Below are 19,760 nucleotides of genomic sequence, written 5' to 3'. Positions count from 1 at the left end.
TTCGTAGAACTTCGGACTTTGGTGGAGGCCAACTCTTCAAAGGAGAAACATCGGGCAGCGACCTGTCACTGAAACAACTACGAGCGAAAATCACCTACTTCATTCGCAGAGCGGATCCTGACAGTACACCCGCAGGTCACGATCCTAGAAAAGTTGCATCGTCTCTGAATTTCTTTCAGAGTATGGATTTTGAAAGCCTTAAGAGTTTCACAGGCTGGAAATCCTCACGTGTTTTCTTCAAACATTATGCGAAACAAGTGCATGAAGTCAAACATTTTGTGGTAGCCGCAGGTAGAACAGTGAGTTACTTGGGACTCTAACTCCTCGGGTGCCTATGTTGACCCTCGTGTGATACGTAGTGATTTCAAAGACACTTAGTGCTTTTTCATATACTGTTCTTCTCCCAGGTGAAATGTCATAGTCGTCACATGAGTGCCGCATGCCTAGAGCATGATGTGTTTTCTTTTTAAAGACTGACGTTCCTCTGGAACGAGTGCCTACTAATAATTTGAAATTCTCTTTCAGATTCAAGAGCAAGTCTTTCATTACTATGTACATTATAATTTGTTGTAAATTACTTTTACATACTTATTGCATTTAATTACCATATTCTGCAATTGTGAAATAAAATTTCTATTTTATTACTTGTGCGTCTCAATCCGCTCCTACTTATACTATGAAATACATGACTGTCATAGTTTTATTATCCCCTTCCTCTTATATACGATGAAGATTACTAAGGATTCAATCCTTATTATATACTCACCTCTGCAATGTAATATTCCTACCCGAATACTTACTTACATCATGCCTTCGAGACCAGACGATTCTCTCTCTTCACATACAGTGCCTAACCACCACTTGTCTGCTTTTGAGAATGTTCCTATATGAATACCAACCATTCAGTCTTGTCTCCGAGTTCTTCATGTTCTCCCAGTAAGGTGGGTAGCCCTTCGATGACCACTTTGATCTTCAGCATGGCCTATTGGGACTTCACTGCCAGGGGGGCAGGAAGTTTTCTTCCCTACGGTTCCTCTATTGAGATTACTATGCTAACCTGTTCAAAGCCCTCGGCACTTACACTACAAGGGGAAAATCTACCACGATACATTGATTCTCTGGTATTCTTCCATCAGGACGCCATGGCTTGAGCCCAAAAAACGGATTTTGAGCGAAGCGAAAAATCTATTTTTGGGTGAGATAGCCATGGCGTCCTGATGGACCCTCCCTGCTACTTCGTCCAGTTTTTTCAGGTCCCACCCTGTTCTGCTGTATCATGGTGATCGGCAAGCAACTGGCTTCAGGATGAGGACGGACGTGACGTCATTTAGCAATGGCGCCCGTTTGTTTACGTCTCGAGTACCAAAAGTAGCCACGAACAAGATTAGCTGTGGAACGGCTCCCCAGCTATTCTCCGCCCCTACACATCGAAGTGTTAACTCTATGTGGGGTGCAGATAGCTATGTGGCGCGTTAATACATGCGTCCCCTGTTGATATACGATGTCTTAAAGGGAAACCTTTAGGATACTCGCTCCAGAAGTTAGAATTCTGTGATAACCTGTGGTTAAATTCTCTGGGAATATCTAGTAGTTATATACCCAAGGAACCTACCAAAAAGGAACCTTCCATCAGGACGCCATGGCTATCTCACCCAAAAATAGATTTTTCGCTTCGCTCAAAATCCGTTAATTCTCTGGGAATATCCTTGTAGTTAAATATACCCAAGGAAGCTACTGAAGGAACCTTCCATCAGGACGTCATGGCTTGAGCCCAAAAATATACATATATATCCATATATATATATATATATATATATATATATATATATATATATATATATATATATATATATATATATATATATATATATATATAGTTGTTTATCCTCCTGGGAATAATGTCAAGCAATCTATTACAAATATTTTCCTCACGCACAGACTCCCAAGATGATAAGCACTCGCTAATGATTGCTTGTCTACTATTGCGAACGGGAAACGATTATGAAAATGAACGCTTGGTTATAAAAATGAGTTAACTCTTTGTTTCCTTCTTCGGTTGTGTAGCTGTATACTGTACATATAGGCAGTAAGACTATACTTAATTGCCACATATTATTCATCTTGCTGCCTGAAATAGTACACTCTAAACCTCGTATCTGTAGCCGCACAGTGCTGTGTAGGTCAGACCAAAACAGTAGCATTCTCGTCGACTGCAGCATTCCGACTTGCACCTACAATTAGTCTACTACCGGCGACTCTCTGCAATGGGTGGAAGCTTTGTCCAAATTATCTTTTCTTAGTCTAGCACAAGTTTAAGGGAATTTTTCCTTGCCTTGTCACCCTGAGTCTCACCCCACATCCTCGCTTTGATCTAGTTTCAGCTTTCATAGTAAATGGCCAGTAGAAATAAAAAACAATGTCTGCTCTCTTGTATTTGGTAGAGTGTGCTTGTATTGTAAGAAGTACATCGAGCATTGCTTACTCTTCAAAAGTTTTTGAACTTCATAAGGGCCAATCACCCACTAATGCTACACCAGGGTTGTAACTTGGCTCTCAAGAATAGTAATGAGGTTGGATTTTTGACATGTGTGGAGCTTTCTGCTATCATTGGAGGGAAGAAGTCTGTGATTGGTTCTCATGACGGAAGAACTCCTTCAAGTCATACTCTCTGCCCTGGCATGATATGAACAGCTTGGAGAACAGACGATTGTTTGCTTTGAAGAGTCAACAGATACTGATACCTGTAGTAAAAAGTCAACCCTGTTCCTTTTGATTTGTTCATAGATGGTGGATTCTTCTTTTCTTCCCCGTCTCTTAATAAACTCCTGGAAATTGACATTTCCTTTCTCAAAGTGTGCGTTAACCAGCTCTAAAAAAACTTCAGTAAGCAATGTTCTTTGCATCAAGTGAAAGCAGGTCTCAACTCTCAGCCTGGAGAAGATTGCTCACATCTTGCATGCCTTGTGAGAGCTTTTATATGCTCATTCTGTTTTGTCATGCTGGATGGTGTGTTTAGAACCCTCCTTGATCCCACTTCTTGCCTCATACTGTGTACCCAAGTGGCTGACTTCAGGACCAGCTACCATCCACCATCTCAGTACTGATATTTCTTCAGTCATGCCCATTGCACTCCCGCCTGCCTTGATGACAGTGATGGACCCAGAACAAAAAGCATCTCATTTATTGCATGGAAGAGGGAAATATTAGTCACATAGTGTAGCCATTATGTTTGTGTGGTTGTTATGCACATGGTGTATAAAAATGAGGTTTTTATACAGATTTAATGAAAAGGTAACTCATTAAATTTATAAGTTAATATAGGGTATAGTAAATAATAAAGTATAAGTTACAATGAATTTAATTGTAATGTATATACTCGAACCAAAAATAAACTTCTGAATGACAAACAATTGACGTGAACCATAAGGATAGAAAGTGAGTACTTGGGCTGCATCATCCGGAGGCCAATGAAATGAATCCGAAAGTATACACACATCTGAAATAGTGAACAAAAGGAAATCTTAAGATTTCAGGTATGAACGGAATCGGACACAACTACCCCAATGAAATAACAGCCCAAAAATAAACAAGTAAAATGTAAAGTATATTTCTATCCCAGTAAACAAACCGTCAAAATAATAATAAGATCAATCAGAATTCAATACACTTAAATAGTAAATTGATTAATGAAATACAAACAAAGTAACTATAAGTATAAATAAGTATGTAATGTAAGTATAGGTAAGGTACGTATAATTTGGGTAAATATAAGTAATAACACTTATCACACAAGCATCGATTAAAGCTGCAGAAATAAAAATCAAGATCTGGATAGTTTAAAACAAAGAAAAAATAGCTTTTCTCTTACCCTGTTTATAGTGTAATTTAGGAGATAGGTAGGCGGGTTCTCTTTTGGCAGGTCCGGGTCCAATGGTATTTTGAAAGAATTATTCCATATTTGTGTGACACATGATCGTGGTGCAAATGATAAGATCCATAGGTCACTAAATAACTTCAAAGATTAATCCACTGTAAGTATGACTGGAACTTCTACTGCAGACTGCTGCTGTTCAAGTTCTTGACAGCTACTCTTCTTGACAGGTACTATCTGGTTCTCCGTCACTCAGTAAACCAAGAAAACATTTTCAGCATTAAAATTGATGGTTTGTTTACGGCAGTAACCATTTAAAAGAATTAGGCGAGAAAAGCTATTTATAAAATTTACGTTAACTTTAGAATTGACTAATTAAGTAATTACAGAGGTAAAGTACTTTAATACTGATGCCGTAGTGATAATGTATATTTTTTTCTTTAATATCTAGTAAAATTAAAAGAAAAATACATATTTTTCTACACTCCAGGGGAGAGATTTTGATTTAGTATGAAATCAAAAGTATGTAATGTAAATGTATTTACACGAAAATTACCCAAAAATAAAAACCAACCCAAGGAATCCAAATAAAACAATATTAACAGTAATGAAAAATCCCTAATCAGATTCAGCCAAAATTTGGTGAATTTTGGCAGCCCCCTGTATAGCTGCTTTTCTTTTAGGACGTGATGATACAATATGAACATACTTAGTGTCTGGTACACCTTGCTTCTCATCATCGTTTGGGACTGACAAAAGAGGAATTATAGAACTAGAGTGCCGTTTTAATATTTCTCCAGTTTTCCCTTTAAAGACTTTCACAGCCGTAACTTCATTGTTTATATTTTTTACAATTTCATTAATGCGTCCCATTGGATAATTACAGGGTTTAGCTAAGGGTTCCTTCAAAAGTACTATATCTCCAACTTTAAGTTCTTTATGTTGAGCGGGCTTGTATCGGTCTTTTTTATTTACGGCTTGATATATCAGATTCCCAACAAATTCTTCATTGTATATTTTGATAAGATTATGTCGTACATTTTGCAGTTTCAGTAATGATGAAGGAATCTGATCTGCATTGAATTCTGGATCGGCATCTGTTGGGCCTTGTAGTTGAGGGATTATATTGATGGAAACCAATTCTCTGCCATGAATCAACATCTCTGGGGTAATGATTTCTGGAATGCTCTCTCCTGAAGAGTCCCTAAGAGACTCTTTAAATGAAATTGGCCTTCTGTTCACCAAATGTATAGTTTTGTGAACAATAAAATCAAAATCCCGAAGGGGAAGAATGTTATTGCGCATTGCTCCAAATAATAAGCGCTTGGTTAGTTTCACACAAGACTCTACTAACGAGCCGAGTTGATTATATCCTTTGTAATATTGCTCAAATTTAAAGGATTTAATTCCATGTTCCTGTAAATATGCATTTGTCTCGTAATCGCTCAAGAAACTAGAGACCTGATTTGCACCAGCAACGAATTGCGATCCCAAATCAGACAGACATAAGGAGGGAATGCCAAATTCATATGTATGAAGTTGTAATGCTCTAATAAATTCCTCTGAAGTTAAATCCATACAAATTTTCAAGTTAATAGCCCGAGACCATAGACATGTAATACATAACAACCATACCTTGACAGTATTTCCTTGATCATTCTTTATTTTAAATGGACCCATATGATCAATGAAAATCTGTCTGTACGGTATGTTTTCAGGATTAATCCTAAACTCTGGGTAATGACTTTGATTTAATTTGATTACCCTCTCATTTAATCTCTTACAAGTAATGCAGTTTGACAGAACTTTCTTCACAGTCGAGTATATATGGGTAATCCAAAAGTTTCTTCTAAGTTCCGCCAACAAAGGATAACAACCAGCATGTGAGAGCTTCACGTGCAATTCCCTTATAATCAGAGGAACCAACATACTGTCCTTCGATAGTAGTAAAGGATAGTTGAACTTGTTAAGATGTTGGACTTCCTTCAATCTTCGGCATTTACTTTTTACCCTCACCATGCCATCCGAATCAAGAAACAAGTTCAACTGTGCAACAATGTTAGGCAGATTCTTCAACTGCTTCTGTTTTGAGTGAAAATAATCAAAGACATCTGGGAAGTGAATATGTTGATCCCTGATTATAATCTGCCTACAAGCTTCATCATAAAAGTTAAAACCTTCATCTTCAACTTCAAAATGATCTAGAGCTGGATGTTTGCTTTTAAACTTAGATTTCAAAATGCTGCAGAACCTGAGCACCACCGCATGCACTCTCACGGCCTTCTCAAAACTAGAAACCCTATTAAAAGGGAAAAGATGTTCCGAGCCCACATTCGGAGGTGAACAAGCACTACCACAATTTGTTTCCACTTTATGCACTTGTTTTGATTCAAATAATCCAGGTATGATGAAAGACAATGTCCTGTCACTACAGATCACATTGCTTTCGCTCTCTGTAATGAACTTAGGACCAGTTATATAGTTTGTTTTCATTAGCTGCCTAAAGGATAAAGGTCTGGTGATGCAGTCTGCTGGATTATCTTCTCCAGACACAAAAGAAAATTTCATACAAGAATCCTCACACAGCTTATTGATATACTCTAATCTATTGAGTATAAAGGGTTGCTTTTTTTGTAGTTTGTCAAGTTTCAAGGCGTAAGACTGCAGCCAGGTCAGTACCACCAAACTGTCAGAATAGACCTCGCATCCAACTATCTCAATAGGATCAATGCAACCAAATCCTGAAAGTTCATTCTTCAAATCCTTTACAGTTTCTACAGTTAAAGCAAGAGCTTGTAATTCCAAGCTTGGTATGGATTTTGACTCCAATTGTTTACTCACCAGTTTATTTCTTGCTAAAATAAAGTAGATCTTATTTGTACTTATGTTATACAGATACACTGCAGCGCCAAACAGAACCTTACTACTATCAGCAAACCCAACCAATTTATATTTGTCAGTACGAGCACCAAAATTCCGTGGGAACTCTACAGAAGGTGCAGAATTGGCCTGCTTGCAGATATTCTTCCATTCATTGATCAAAGGAGCAGTAAGCTTTTCATCCCAATCTAGTTCTGGTCTACACTGCAATCTGTGTAGAAACAATCTGGCTCGATTCAGTATAGGTCCATTGAAATTAAGAAGATCGAACTGTGAAGCTATAGTAGATAAAACTTGTCTTTTTGTTGATGAATTTATATCCAGTTGTATGGGTTTTGTAGACAAGGTATCACTCATTCGATCCCACTCAAGTCCCAGCAGTTTACTTTTTGTCGGAGCCTCTGTTTCCTGAATTTTGTCAATTTTTTTTTGTAATGACATGTCATTTGATAAAAACTGCTGAAGTGAAAACTTATAAGGACTGAAAATATCCTCCAACATTGTATACATCCACAACAAACACTCAGACGTTTCTGCCGTAAATGCACAGTTGTCCATATAAGACAACTGATAAATGGTTCTCTTGAGTTTCATCAATTGAAAAGAATCATTGGTAGAATCCAGTATCAATATCTTGTATAACCCAAGCATTAATAATGCAGGTGAACATCTAAGTCCAAAAGGAAGTCTACTATTCTTATAGCCAATAATTGAAAAATCTCCATCTTCAAGATTTCTAAACCATAAAAAACAAAGGCGATTTTGGTCGACTTCCTCAAGACCTATATTGTTGAATGCCTTCTTTATATCAAAGCAACATAATTTGCTTCCGAACCTCAAATTGATAATGGAAGTGGAGAGTTTCTGATTTAATGTGGGACCTGCATGCATAGTTTGATTGTGATTCATACTTCCTTTGTCACTCAAATTGGATAGGAACACAACCCTACATTTTGTGGTCTCACGATCAGGCTTAAAAATGCCCATAAAAGGCATGAAACTGGACTCTGGATGCTCCTTCTTGAATTTATCAAGATTTTCAATTCTCTCAATTATACCAGCATCTGCTTGCTCTTTAAATACTACATTTATCTGCTTCAGTTTATCATCTAAATTTCCTTGAAATTTTCTTTGCAAGCCTGACAGTATTTTCTCTGATATATTGAAGTTATGTCCCAAAAGGTGAGAAACTCTAGGGTTCCAGAGTAATGGCATTACCAGCCTCCCTTCACTATTCCTTGTAGTTTTCTCTAAAACGTAATTGACCAACTGAGTATGGATTTCAACAGTTTCAGAGTATATTGAAGTCTCTCTACACAATGCTTCGTCACAAACAGAATCAAGTACATCCTTTTCAATATCAACTAACCCACTGACTTCATCATCCTCTCCTTCCAAAACAAATGATTCATTTCTAATCTCGATTTTACCAAAATCTATATTAGAGGTTTGATAAAACTTAGCTTCTTCTGAAGGCAGGTAGTCTGGGGTTCTATTAGTTATCGAAATGTAGGAAGACGACGAGACTTCAGGGGCATATGGTAAATAAGGCAGATCATGTAAAATAGTCTCGGTTGCTCCCTTTAACACTACACCATGAGGAGTTCTTGAATATATAGATTTCTCTCCGAATATAATTTCAGTCTCAGGTATGCAATAGCTGGATTTTGATCCCAAAATAAGCTGAATATCAGAAATATCTTCTGAACCATCCAAAAGTCTTGTATCTGCCAATTTATATCCTTTTGACAGAAATCCATTCACAACTCTGTTCAACTTGGGAAGATTCAAAGTAATATTTATATTTGGAAGGCACAATGCATAAATGACTCTTGAATCCCTGTCAAATTTCATTTCCACCTCAACAATTTTGGTGTCATAACTTCTAGGGACATTGATACCATTCACAGTAAGTTTAACACACTCTCGTATGACTGGTAGATTCAATCTGCTTGCCAACTTTTCAGATATAAAATTGGATTGACATCCACTGTCTTTCATACAACGCACATTGGATCCACTTATGTTACACGTGAAGGTTGGAAGAATCGTATCTCCCTCACTTGAGTTCTTCAAAGCCTCTGTAATAGTAGTAATGTTATTCTGGGATCTTTCCGTAGGATTTTTAGCCTTTGGGTCTTTCTTGTCCTTGTTTTTTTCATGGAATTTTTTCTTGTTAAGGTCCAGATTCTTTTGACTAATGTCATTGGATTGATTTTCCCCTGGATGAGTGCACAAGTAATTCCAATGAAAACCTTTGCAATTTGCACACCGATATCTAAATTTGTATCTGCACTTTTCAGTAGAATGTGATGCCAGGCCACATCTAGTACATCCATCGACACTCTTCAATTTCTCGACTTTGGAAACAGGAGAAATAAAGTTCGTACAATCTCTGATGTTATGGCTAGCCTTTTCTTGGACTGTGCTACACAAGGAGCATGGATAACATTTTGCTGTAGCTCCACTAGTTCCCTCTGGTGTGAAGTTCACATTTATTGCCATATCCACAGAATGATCTGTTACTTCCACTTTCTTCTTATGGTGACTGTATCTTGTGCAGGCAGTGAAGAAATTATCACTAATCTCTTCAATTGAAGGCCATGTATGGTTAGTTATATTTATCAGTAATTCCCTGAACTTTTCATTCAAACCTGTCCACACAAAGTATTGCAAAATATAATCAATAGAAATATTCAACTTACGGACATTCTCTATTATACCTTTGACTTTGGATACATATTCAAATGGGTCATCACATTTGTCCAAGTTTAGCTCAGATAGCTGCTTGATGGTGCTGAATTTCTGAACGTCTGGAGAAGCAAGTGCCTTTTCTAAGAGCTCCTTTGCTTTACTATATCCTTGGTTATGAGACTCCAAGGAATCTATCAAAACCAAGGCTCTTCCAGTTATCTGCTGCTTTAGGAGTAAAAGCTTTTCGTAGTCAGAGTATTCATACCTGTTGATAACTGCCTCAAACTGAGATAAAAATTTAGTTAGGTCTTCGTTCTCTTGACCATAGTATCGAGGTAAAGGAGCTGTTGGTCTCTTCAAAAGGGGAAGAGCTGGAGTAGGGGGTGATGGTGTAGTCGGTACAGGCGATTGGAGCTTAAATAAAGACGAACGTACTTTGTCTTGATAATTTTCACAGGCCTCTAATTCTTCCATTAGTTCACTTTCGTTTTCTTCAGAACTCCATTTAATACCCTGTATTTGAAGATCCAAATCCTTCAAACGTGCCATGTTGTCAGTCAACTTAGACTCAAGTGCTAGCTTATCTGAAGCTTCAAGTAAGATGAACTGATCACGTTGATTAAAAGACTCCGTAACAGACTTTCTTACAAACTTCCGAGAAGTTATTAATCTCTTCAGTTCAGTCATCTTGACTAATATATAAGTAACAATAACAACAGACCACAGTAAAACAATAAATAGCAGTACTAATACAAGCAGAAGTGTATAAACAGTAATCACAAAAAATAACTTAAAGTAATTTTTATGTAAATTATTACCATGGACCCTAAACCTACCTCCGGGAAACACAGCCACCCTCTCAACTTCCAGATCCTGTCACGGTCGCCATGTATAAAAATGAGGTTTTTATACAGATTTAATGAAAAGGTAACTCATTAAATTTATAAGTTAATATAGGGTATAGTAAATAATAAAGTATAAGTTACAATGAATTTAATTGTAATGTATATACTCGAACCAAAAATAAACTTCTGAATGACAAACAATTGACGTGAACCATAAGGATAGAAAGTGAGTACTTGGGCTGCATCATCCGGAGGCCAATGAAATGAATCCGAAAGTATACACACATCTGAAATAGTGAACAAAAGGAAATCTTAAGATTTCAGGTATGAACGGAATCGGACACAACTACCCCAATGAAATAACAGCCCAAAAATAAACAAGTAAAATGTAAAGTATATTTCTATCCCAGTAAACAAACCGTCAAAATAATAATAAGATCAATCAGAATTCAATACACTTAAATAGTAAATTGATTAATGAAATACAAACAAAGTAACTATAAGTATAAATAAGTATGTAATGTAAGTATAGGTAAGGTACGTATAATTTGGGTAAATATAAGTAATAACACTTATCACACAAGCATCGATTAAAGCTGCAGAAATAAAAATCAAGATCTGGATAGTTTAAAACAAAGAAAAAATAGCTTTTCTCTTACCCTGTTTATAGTGTAATTTAGGAGATAGGTAGGCGGGTTCTCTTTTGGCAGGTCCGGGTCCAATGGTATTTTGAAAGAATTATTCCATATTTGTGTGACACATGATCGTGGTGCAAATGATAAGATCCATAGGTCACTAAATAACTTCAAAGATTAATCCACTGTAAGTATGACTGGAACTTCTACTGCAGACTGCTGCTGTTCAAGTTCTTGACAGCTACTCTTCTTGACAGGTACTATCTGGTTCTCCGTCACTCAGTAAACCAAGAAAACATTTTCAGCATTAAAATTGATGGTTTGTTTACGGCAGTAACCATTTAAAAGAATTAGGCGAGAAAAGCTATTTATAAAATTTACGTTAACTTTAGAATTGACTAATTAAGTAATTACAGAGGTAAAGTACTTTAATACTGATGCCGTAGTGATAATGTATATTTTTTTCTTTAATATCTAGTAAAATTAAAAGAAAAATACATATTTTTCTACACATGGTGATTTGAGCTCATCACTCTTCTTCTTCTGGCAAGAACAACAATTGCTTCAGTCAGTCTGGAATTTACAGCCCTGGGTCTGTTACTTGCCATCTTGGTGAATGGCATTCAAGGTATCATACTATGGTAATTATCTTTATTCCGTGAATCGAAGCCGAGCATTTATCCTTTTACCACCTTGATCTCAATCATTTAGAATAAGGTATGAGATACGACTAGGTTCGAGAATAAATATAAATGACTTACATCTAGCTTGATCGTTCATACAGTATCGTTCAAGTCCTTTGCAGTCTGTTCAGAAACCAAGACACTACATGCAAAGGGCTATAGACCTGTTGATCTTAGCTCGGCTCTCCTGCGCTGGTACAACCGGTAATATATGGTTGCTTATTGATCCAGGGCTTATTAGATAGCATCTGGGACGCTAAAATAATGATTTAGGCACACTAAATAATCATTCGGCTGATACTGAGCCCCATACTGAGGTTCATAACAGTGGTGCCATCCAGCGTGTCCTGATTGAGTGTTGACATTGCTCTACTGCTATGAGGAAGTCAATGGGTAAGTACATATTTCTAAATTCGGACTCTACGCAGTAAAAAAAAAATGTATGATTTGACATCAAGAGCATTCGGATAAGGGAAGTCTTTGCGCTCTTATTGCGAAATGCAATATTTCTGTAAATTCAATAGCATCCTTTTTATTAAAAAGAGCAATCCCCGACGAGTCTGTGTGCTAATTTTGGTGTCTGGTTCCGGAAATGGAAGATTCTCCGGAAAATTTTCTGATATCTTCTCTACTATCAGTAGAAGCATCAAATAATGATTACCAAAGTATTTGAAAAAAAAAGAGGATGAATAAAAATTATCATTAATTAAACATAACTGAAATCTGTTGGTGAAAATTGATACCAAATACTTTGAAAAGATAAGTAATTGACAACAACTGCAATAATAATAATAATAATAATAATAATAATAATAATAATAATAATAATAATAATAATAATAATAATAGCTATAAATTCAACTGAATGATAAAGCAAGCAAAGAAGTAAAAATTATAATAAGCAAAACTTGAAGTACTTTTAAACTGCGCATGAATATCGCTCAAAAGAAGAAAAAAACGAAAAGATTTTGTGCTTTGGCCGACTATGGCCAATCCTCAGCCTATACATTACATTCCTCCCAAGAGCTTGACTCTGACATGTTTAGTTTATTAAACTAATCCCCAAAAATACATCATTTCACCATGCCCGCTAAGTCCTTCGCCATTACTATCAATATTACTAACAATGGGATTTAATTTCTGTGTACTGCTTGGCACAACCGGGTTCAAGTCCCATTGATTCCGATCGTGGCGTTAGATAATTGAATTTCAGGATATCAAAAATTATTTCTAGGGTGGGTGTAAGTAGTGTGGAATGACCCTCAATGATCCTAGCATTTGGCATAATGGTCTAAATGACACAGACAACTGCTAACAATGTGAGCCTGTGCAAATCAAATTAGGCTTCCAATGGAATAGTTTAATGAACAATCCTTTTTCAGAGAGTCAAGCTTTATAACAGAAGACTAGCAGTGCCCATTTAATCCAATTTTGAAAAAGGGAACAATCATACATCTTAGCATTTTTTTTAAATGAGTCTTTGGAAAAAAAAATTAAGATCCAGAGGGAGGTTTTTTATGGTATGCTACAAAATTCTCCATCCACTGTCATGAAATACTTCTTGTTGCTAATTATTTCTGGATTGATCCACCATCCCATCTAATTCACTCTGACTACAAGTAGAAAGGCGAGAGAAAAACAACAGGGCAGAAGAGAAGGAAAGAACAGAACCTCTGTAATATATATCTACGTGGAAAAAAAAAACAGATCAATAACATACTCGTAAAAGTTAACAATTACTGCAGCAGAGTTAGGTAGTTCAATATTCGACTGGTCTTGCACTCCCAGACACCTGTCGTCCAGAAAGAGGTGAAATGGAAATCTCTCTGAAACACCCGGACATCCATCAATTTATATGAGTGACTGTACCACCGCTTAGTAAGTATTAGTTAACTGTTAAAAGATGTGTAGACACAAAAGCTTAGTAGGTATTAGTTGAATGTTAAAGAATGTTGTTGAGGCCATCGTGATCAGGTAAATTTGGATACGAAATATCTATGGGAAAAAGACTCCAAGATGTTGATCGTCCAAAATTTATTCTTACACTGATACTTAGGCTACACGACTGTAAGGCAACCGAAAATACCTCAAACCATTTACAAAAATAATCGCCAGTTAGCAGCACTATATAAATGATAGTTTACCATTCTTAAAGATGTGTAGGTTAATAAAGATAAACTATGTGACTAAGATTATCATAATCTTTGTCATTATTACGAGCCAATCTTCAACTCTAGTTGTGATAGTAGAATGTTACAATACTAGGTGTGTCCATAGGGGAAACAACACTGTGCAGAAAGTAAATTTAGAAATAAAGAACAAATAAAATGGGGAATGCAAAAAATAAAAGATAAAGATAAATAGCAATTTTATGTAAATAACAGATAAACTATGAAACGAGACATGTCAACATATTCAACAAAAAAGCATTTGTCGCAAGTTTGAAATTCGAAGTTCCACCATTTGAATTATCTAATTAGTAGATCATTCCACAATTTGGTTGCGAACACCGGAATATAACTTTTAGAATACTATGAAGTATTGAACTGTACTCAAGCAAAAGTAACACTTAGAATTAACTGCATTCCCAATACTACGTTTGGAATTATTTGAATGTCAAAGATGGTTAGAATTATGTAAAATCTTATAAAGCATGAAATTTTCTATTTGAACGATGTGGCCAATGATTAAGAATCAGGTCAGGAATAAGGAATTTAATAGAAATATTTTGTCCAACAATTTGAAATGAATAAGTTGTCGAAGGCCAGATGGGTGAACTAAATTCAAAACATGGTAGAACAAAAGTAATTAAAACTTTTCGTAGAGATAAGTAGGTCCCTGGAAATCTTAGTCTTTACGAACATTTTTTTTTTTTTTTTTTTTTTTATAGATGAAGAAGAGACAGACTGTTGAAGTTTCTCATAGGCTAATTTAATGTTCAGAATGACACCTGGAATTAAAAAAAAAAAAAAATGTCATTGGAAAGGGCTGGGTTGGTAGGATCTAATGTCCTAGACCAAATAACAACCATGATTAAATTTTGTAATGTCCTAAAACTGAAAGAGCAAAACTTTAAAACTTTAAAACTTTTATTGAAAAGTTAAAATAATTTAATACATATATAATCATTCAAAATTAAAACTTTTATTTTAAAGCAAAAATGATGTTGATGAATTCATAATCATTCAAAACTATAAAACTTGGTGCTGTTTTGGTATGCGATCTCAAAGTCAGTCTTTTGCTTTGGTCTGCGATCTCAAAGTCGTCCTTTTGCTTTGGTCTGCGATCTCAAAGTCGTTCTTTTGCTTTGGTCTGCGATCTCAAAGTCGTCCTTTTGCTTTGGTCTGCGATCTCAAAGTCGTCCTTTTGCTTTGGTCTGCGATCTCAAAGTCGTTCTTTTGCTTTGGTCTGCGATCTCAAAGTCGTCCTTTTGCTTTGGTCTGCGATCTCAAAGTCATTCTTTTGCTTTGGTCTGCGATCTCAAAGTCGTCCTCTTGCTTTGGTCCTCTTGCTTTGGTCTGCGATCTCAAAGTCGTCCTCTTGCTTTGGTATGCGATCTCAAAGTCGTTCTCTTGCTTTGGTCTGCGATCTCAAAGTCGTCCTTTTGCTTTGGTATGCGATCTCAAAGTCGTCCTTTTGCTTTGGTATGCGATCTCAAAGTCGTTCTCTTGCTTACGATCTCAAAGTCGTTCTCTTGCTTTGGTATGAGATCTCAAAGTCGTTCTCTTGCTTTGGTCTGCGATCTCAAAGTCGTCCTTTTGCTTTGGTATGCGATCTCAAAGTCGTCCTTTTGCTTTGGTCTGCGATCTCAAAGTCGTTCTCTTGCTTTGGTATGAGATCTCAAAGTCGTTCTCTTGCTTTGGTCTGCGATCTCAAAGCCGTCCTTTTGCTTTGGTATGCGATCTCAAAGTCGTCCTTTTGCTTTGGTCTGCGATCTCAAAGTCGTTCTCTTGCTTTGGTATGATATCTCAAAGTCGTTCTCTTGCTTTGGTCTGCGATCTCAAAGTCGTCCTTTTGCTTTGGTATGCGATCTCAAAGTCGTCCTTTTGCTTTGGTCTGCGATCTCAAAGTCGTTCTCTTGCTTTGGTATGAGATCTCAAAGTCGTTCTCTTGCTTTGGTCTGCGATCCCAAAGTCGTCCTTTTGCTTTGGTATGCGATCTCAGGTCATTCTTTTGCTTTGGTATGCGATCTCAAAGTCGTCCTTTTGCTTTGGTATGCGATCTCAAAGTCGTCCTTTTGCTTTGGTATGCGATCTCAAAGTCGTCCTTTTGCTTTGGTATGAGATCTCAAAGTCGTTCTCTTGCTTTGGTCTGCGATCTCAAAGTCGTCCTTTTGCTTTGGTATGCGATCTCAAGGTCATTCTTTTGCTTTGGTATGCGATCTCAAAGTCGTCCTTTTGCTTTGGTATGCGATCTCAAAGTCGTCCTTTTGCTTTGGTATGAGATCTCAAAGTCGTTCTCTTGCTTTGGTCTGCGATCTCAAAGTCGTCCTTTTGCTTTGGTATGCGATCTTAAAGTCGTCCTTTTGCTTTGGTGTGCGATCTCAAAGTCGTTCTCTTGCTTTGGTCTGCGATCTCAAAGTCGTTCTTTTGCTTTGGTCTGCGATCTCAAAGTCGTTCTCTTGCTTTGGTCTGCGATCTCAAAGTCGTTCTCTTGCTTTGGTCTGCGATCTCAAAGTCGTCCTTTTGCTTTGGTATGCGATCTCAAAGTCGTCCTTTTGCTTTGGTCTGCGATCTCAAAGTCGTTCTCTTGCTTTGGTATGAGATCTCAAAGTCGTTCTCTTGCTTTGGTCTGCGATCTCAAAGCCGTCATTTTGCTTTGGTATGCGATCTCAAAGTCGTCCTTTTGCTTTGGTCTGCGATCTCAAAGTCGTTCTCTTGCTTTGGTATGATATCTCAAAGTCGTTCTCTTGCTTTGGTCTGCGATCTCAAAGTCGTCCTTTTGCTTTGGTATGCGATCTCAAAGTCGTCCTTTTGCTTTGGTCTGCGATCTCAAAGTCGTTCTCTTGCTTTGGTATGAGATCTCAAAGTCGTTCTCTTGCTTTGGTCTGCGATCCCAAAGTCGTCCTTTTGCTTTGGTATGCGATCTCAGGTCATTCTTTTGCTTTGGTATGCGATCTCAAAGTCGTCCTTTTGCTTTGGTATGCGATCTCAAAGTCGTCCTTTTGCTTTGGTATGCGATCTCAAAGTCGTCCTTTTGCTTTGGTATGAGATCTCAAAGTCGTTCTCTTGCTTTGGTCTGCGATCTCAAAGTCGTCCTTTTGCTTTGGTATGCGATCTCAAGGTCATTCTTTTGCTTTGGTATGCGATCTCAAAGTCGTCCTTTTGCTTTGGTATGCGATCTCAAAGTCGTCCTTTTGCTTTGGTATGAGATCTCAAAGTCGTTCTCTTGCTTTGGTCTGCGATCTCAAAGTCGTCCTTTTGCTTTGGTATGCGATCTTAAAGTCGTCCTTTTGCTTTGGTGTGCGATCTCAAAGTCGTTCTCTTGCTTTGGTCTGCGATCTCAAAGTCGTTCTTTTGCTTTGGTCTGCGATCTCAAAGTTGTCCTTTTGCTTTGGTATGCGATCTCAAAGTCGTACTTTTGCTTTGGTCTGCAATCTCAAGGTCATCCTTTTGCTTTGGTCTGCGATCTCAAAGTCATCCTTTTGCTTTGGTATGCGATCTCAAAGTCGTTCTCTTGCTTTGGTATGCGATCTCAGTCGTTCTTTTGCTTTGGTATGCGATCTCAAAGTCGTCCTTTTGCTTTGGTCTGCGATCTCAAAGTCGTCCTTTTGCTTTGGTCTGCGATCTCAAAGTCGTTCTTTTGCTTTGGTCTGCGATCTCAAAGTCGTTCTCTTGCTTTGGTATGCGATCTCAAAGTCGTTCTTTTGCTTTGGTCTGCGATCTCAAAGTCGTCCTTTTGCTTTGGTATGCGATCTCACCCAAGACCTACAGAAAGTAGGTCTTCGATCTCACTTGATAGTAGCAATCTCACTTCACTTCACGGCGAAGCAAGAGCCATTATATTTTCTAAAAATATATATACCGGGAATAATTATCTAAGAAATGATAATCAGTCGTTGGTGTTAGCGTGCGCAGCTCAACATTACCGTTTGCCAGTACTGTACATACGGAGCTTGATGTTATTTTTTCGCGAGTGAAGCAAGCGCACCGCGAAACAAGAACTATTTGATTTTCTGTTATTCTTGTTTTATTTACCTTTTAAAAATATTGAAATCGCATACCAAAGCAAAAGAATACTTTCTGAGATCACGCCATAAATGAGATCGCATACCAAAACAGCACATAAAACTTTAATTGAAAAGTAAAATCAGACGCATAAAATTGTAAAAACATACACTAAAAAAACTAGAAACCGTTTATCTAGTTCATTTGGTAATTATGAACAAAGCTTCGTTGGCCGGAACAATAGCGACTGAGTAAACAGCTAAATGAGGAGAGAGCTAGTTTTCCTCCTTTTAAAATGTGTCTTTCATCTTTCAATTTATAACTGATATATTGTAATTTTGTCCATCCATACAGACAAATTTATAAATAGTTAAATTTTCTTAAGATTTATAAATCAAGTAAAAGTTATAAATAAAACAAATGTTTCAGCGCCAAAATGTCCGTCGCCAGTTAGTAGGCTGGGTCCAAATCAGCTAGCGCCCAAAACGGCTGTGCCTAAACTGCTGCGCCAAAACATACCATACCCTTGCATTTTAGGGATTACTTAAGGGTCTTTGCAACATTCTTTCGACCCCTAGCTGCACTCACTTTTTTAGTCCTCTACTATGCCTCCGTTCCTGCTTCCTTTCTTCCTTCTTTCTGTCGAGCTTAACTCTTTCATACTGCAACTGCAAGCTTTTCCCCCTTTTGCACATGGGTACTGGATGGCCTCCCAGGCCCAGTGCTGGGTCGTTTTGGCCGAATCGATAAATGCAATCAATAAATTTATGAGGTTTACAGCAAACCCAGATTAGCTAAAGGATGAGTTGACTGTGTGTCTCAGGCCATTAACGACACGTAAAGTTATCTAAATATTCCTTCAGATGAAGCTTTGAACTATAACAGCCTGATGAAAGCTCTTTGAAGATATACGAGATGACTGAAGAATTTATTTCAGTGAGAGTAAATCTGAGCAATTTCTACCAATGGATTGCAGGGAATTGATGATTATTTTCTGATTATCAGAACAATTTGTCATTCTGTTTCTGCAAAACATTACATTAGATGTTTGCTCATAAGATTTTTTTTCGTATTACTAGATTTTGCTATAATTTACCTGATTAAAAAATGTTCCGTATTTTTTAACTGATAGAAATAAAGTCTCAATATGTCTTGTGCACATAAAAGTTCTGCTCATTTGAACTGTAGCTAACCTTACAATAACAGTCAGGTAGTTAAAGTCTCTTCGGTAGATTTTGGCCAAGAAAAAGCTGTTAAAGATTCTTTATCACAAGTGTTAAACAGATTTCAGTAATATAGCGGCAGAAAGTTGTACAGCCGTTACATTGTAACTGAGAGGCGAGGTAAATACAACTAACTTTATTTCACCAGGTCATGAGTTTATATACAATCCGTTCCAAGCAAAAACGTCACAATTTCAAACAAAATAATTCATGAACAGGCAGGCTTGAACAGGTTGTTATCAGTGCGAGGGCAGAGTGACATAATAAAAAACAGAAACACTGTCACCGTGTACGACCGTGAGTGAAACACGTACGGTACAAAGTGTTATATTACAATAAGAAATCTAAGGAGCTTGTTTGCCCTATTTAAGCACTGATTCTGTAGGAGTACTGTACTGTACTGTAACTATACACTACAGTATACTTTATGACTAAAAGATATTTTACTCTATAGATTGGAGTTTTTAATCAAACAATTAATCCATCTATATATATATATATATATATATATATATATATATATATATATATATATATATATATATATATCATATGTATGTGTACATTTATTTTTATACATATGTATATATATACACACATAATATATATATATATATATATATATATATATATATATATATATATATATATATATATATATAGTATATATATATATATATATATATATATATATATATATATATATTATGTGCATGTATATATATACATTTGTATAAAAATAAATGTACACATACATATTTA

The 19,760-nt window shown here is 36.7% G+C and overlaps 1 protein-coding gene across 1 annotated transcript; it reads right to left on the bottom strand.

Annotated features, from left to right (window-relative positions):
- Positions 1–4,489: 4,489 nt before the first annotated feature.
- Positions 4,490–10,132, bottom strand: LOC137642927 (uncharacterized). Its single transcript, XM_068375791.1, has one exon. It carries the CDS (start codon positions 10,130–10,132, stop codon positions 4,490–4,492), a length of 5,643 nt encoding a protein of 1,880 aa, XP_068231892.1.
- Positions 10,133–19,760: the final 9,628 nt, after the last annotated feature.

The sequence above is a fragment of the Palaemon carinicauda genome, chromosome 6 (genome assembly GCF_036898095.1).
Source record: "Palaemon carinicauda isolate YSFRI2023 chromosome 6, ASM3689809v2, whole genome shotgun sequence".
Taxonomy (NCBI): Eukaryota; Metazoa; Arthropoda; class Malacostraca; order Decapoda; family Palaemonidae; genus Palaemon; species Palaemon carinicauda.
This window is presented reverse-complemented; position numbering and strand designations above follow the sequence as displayed.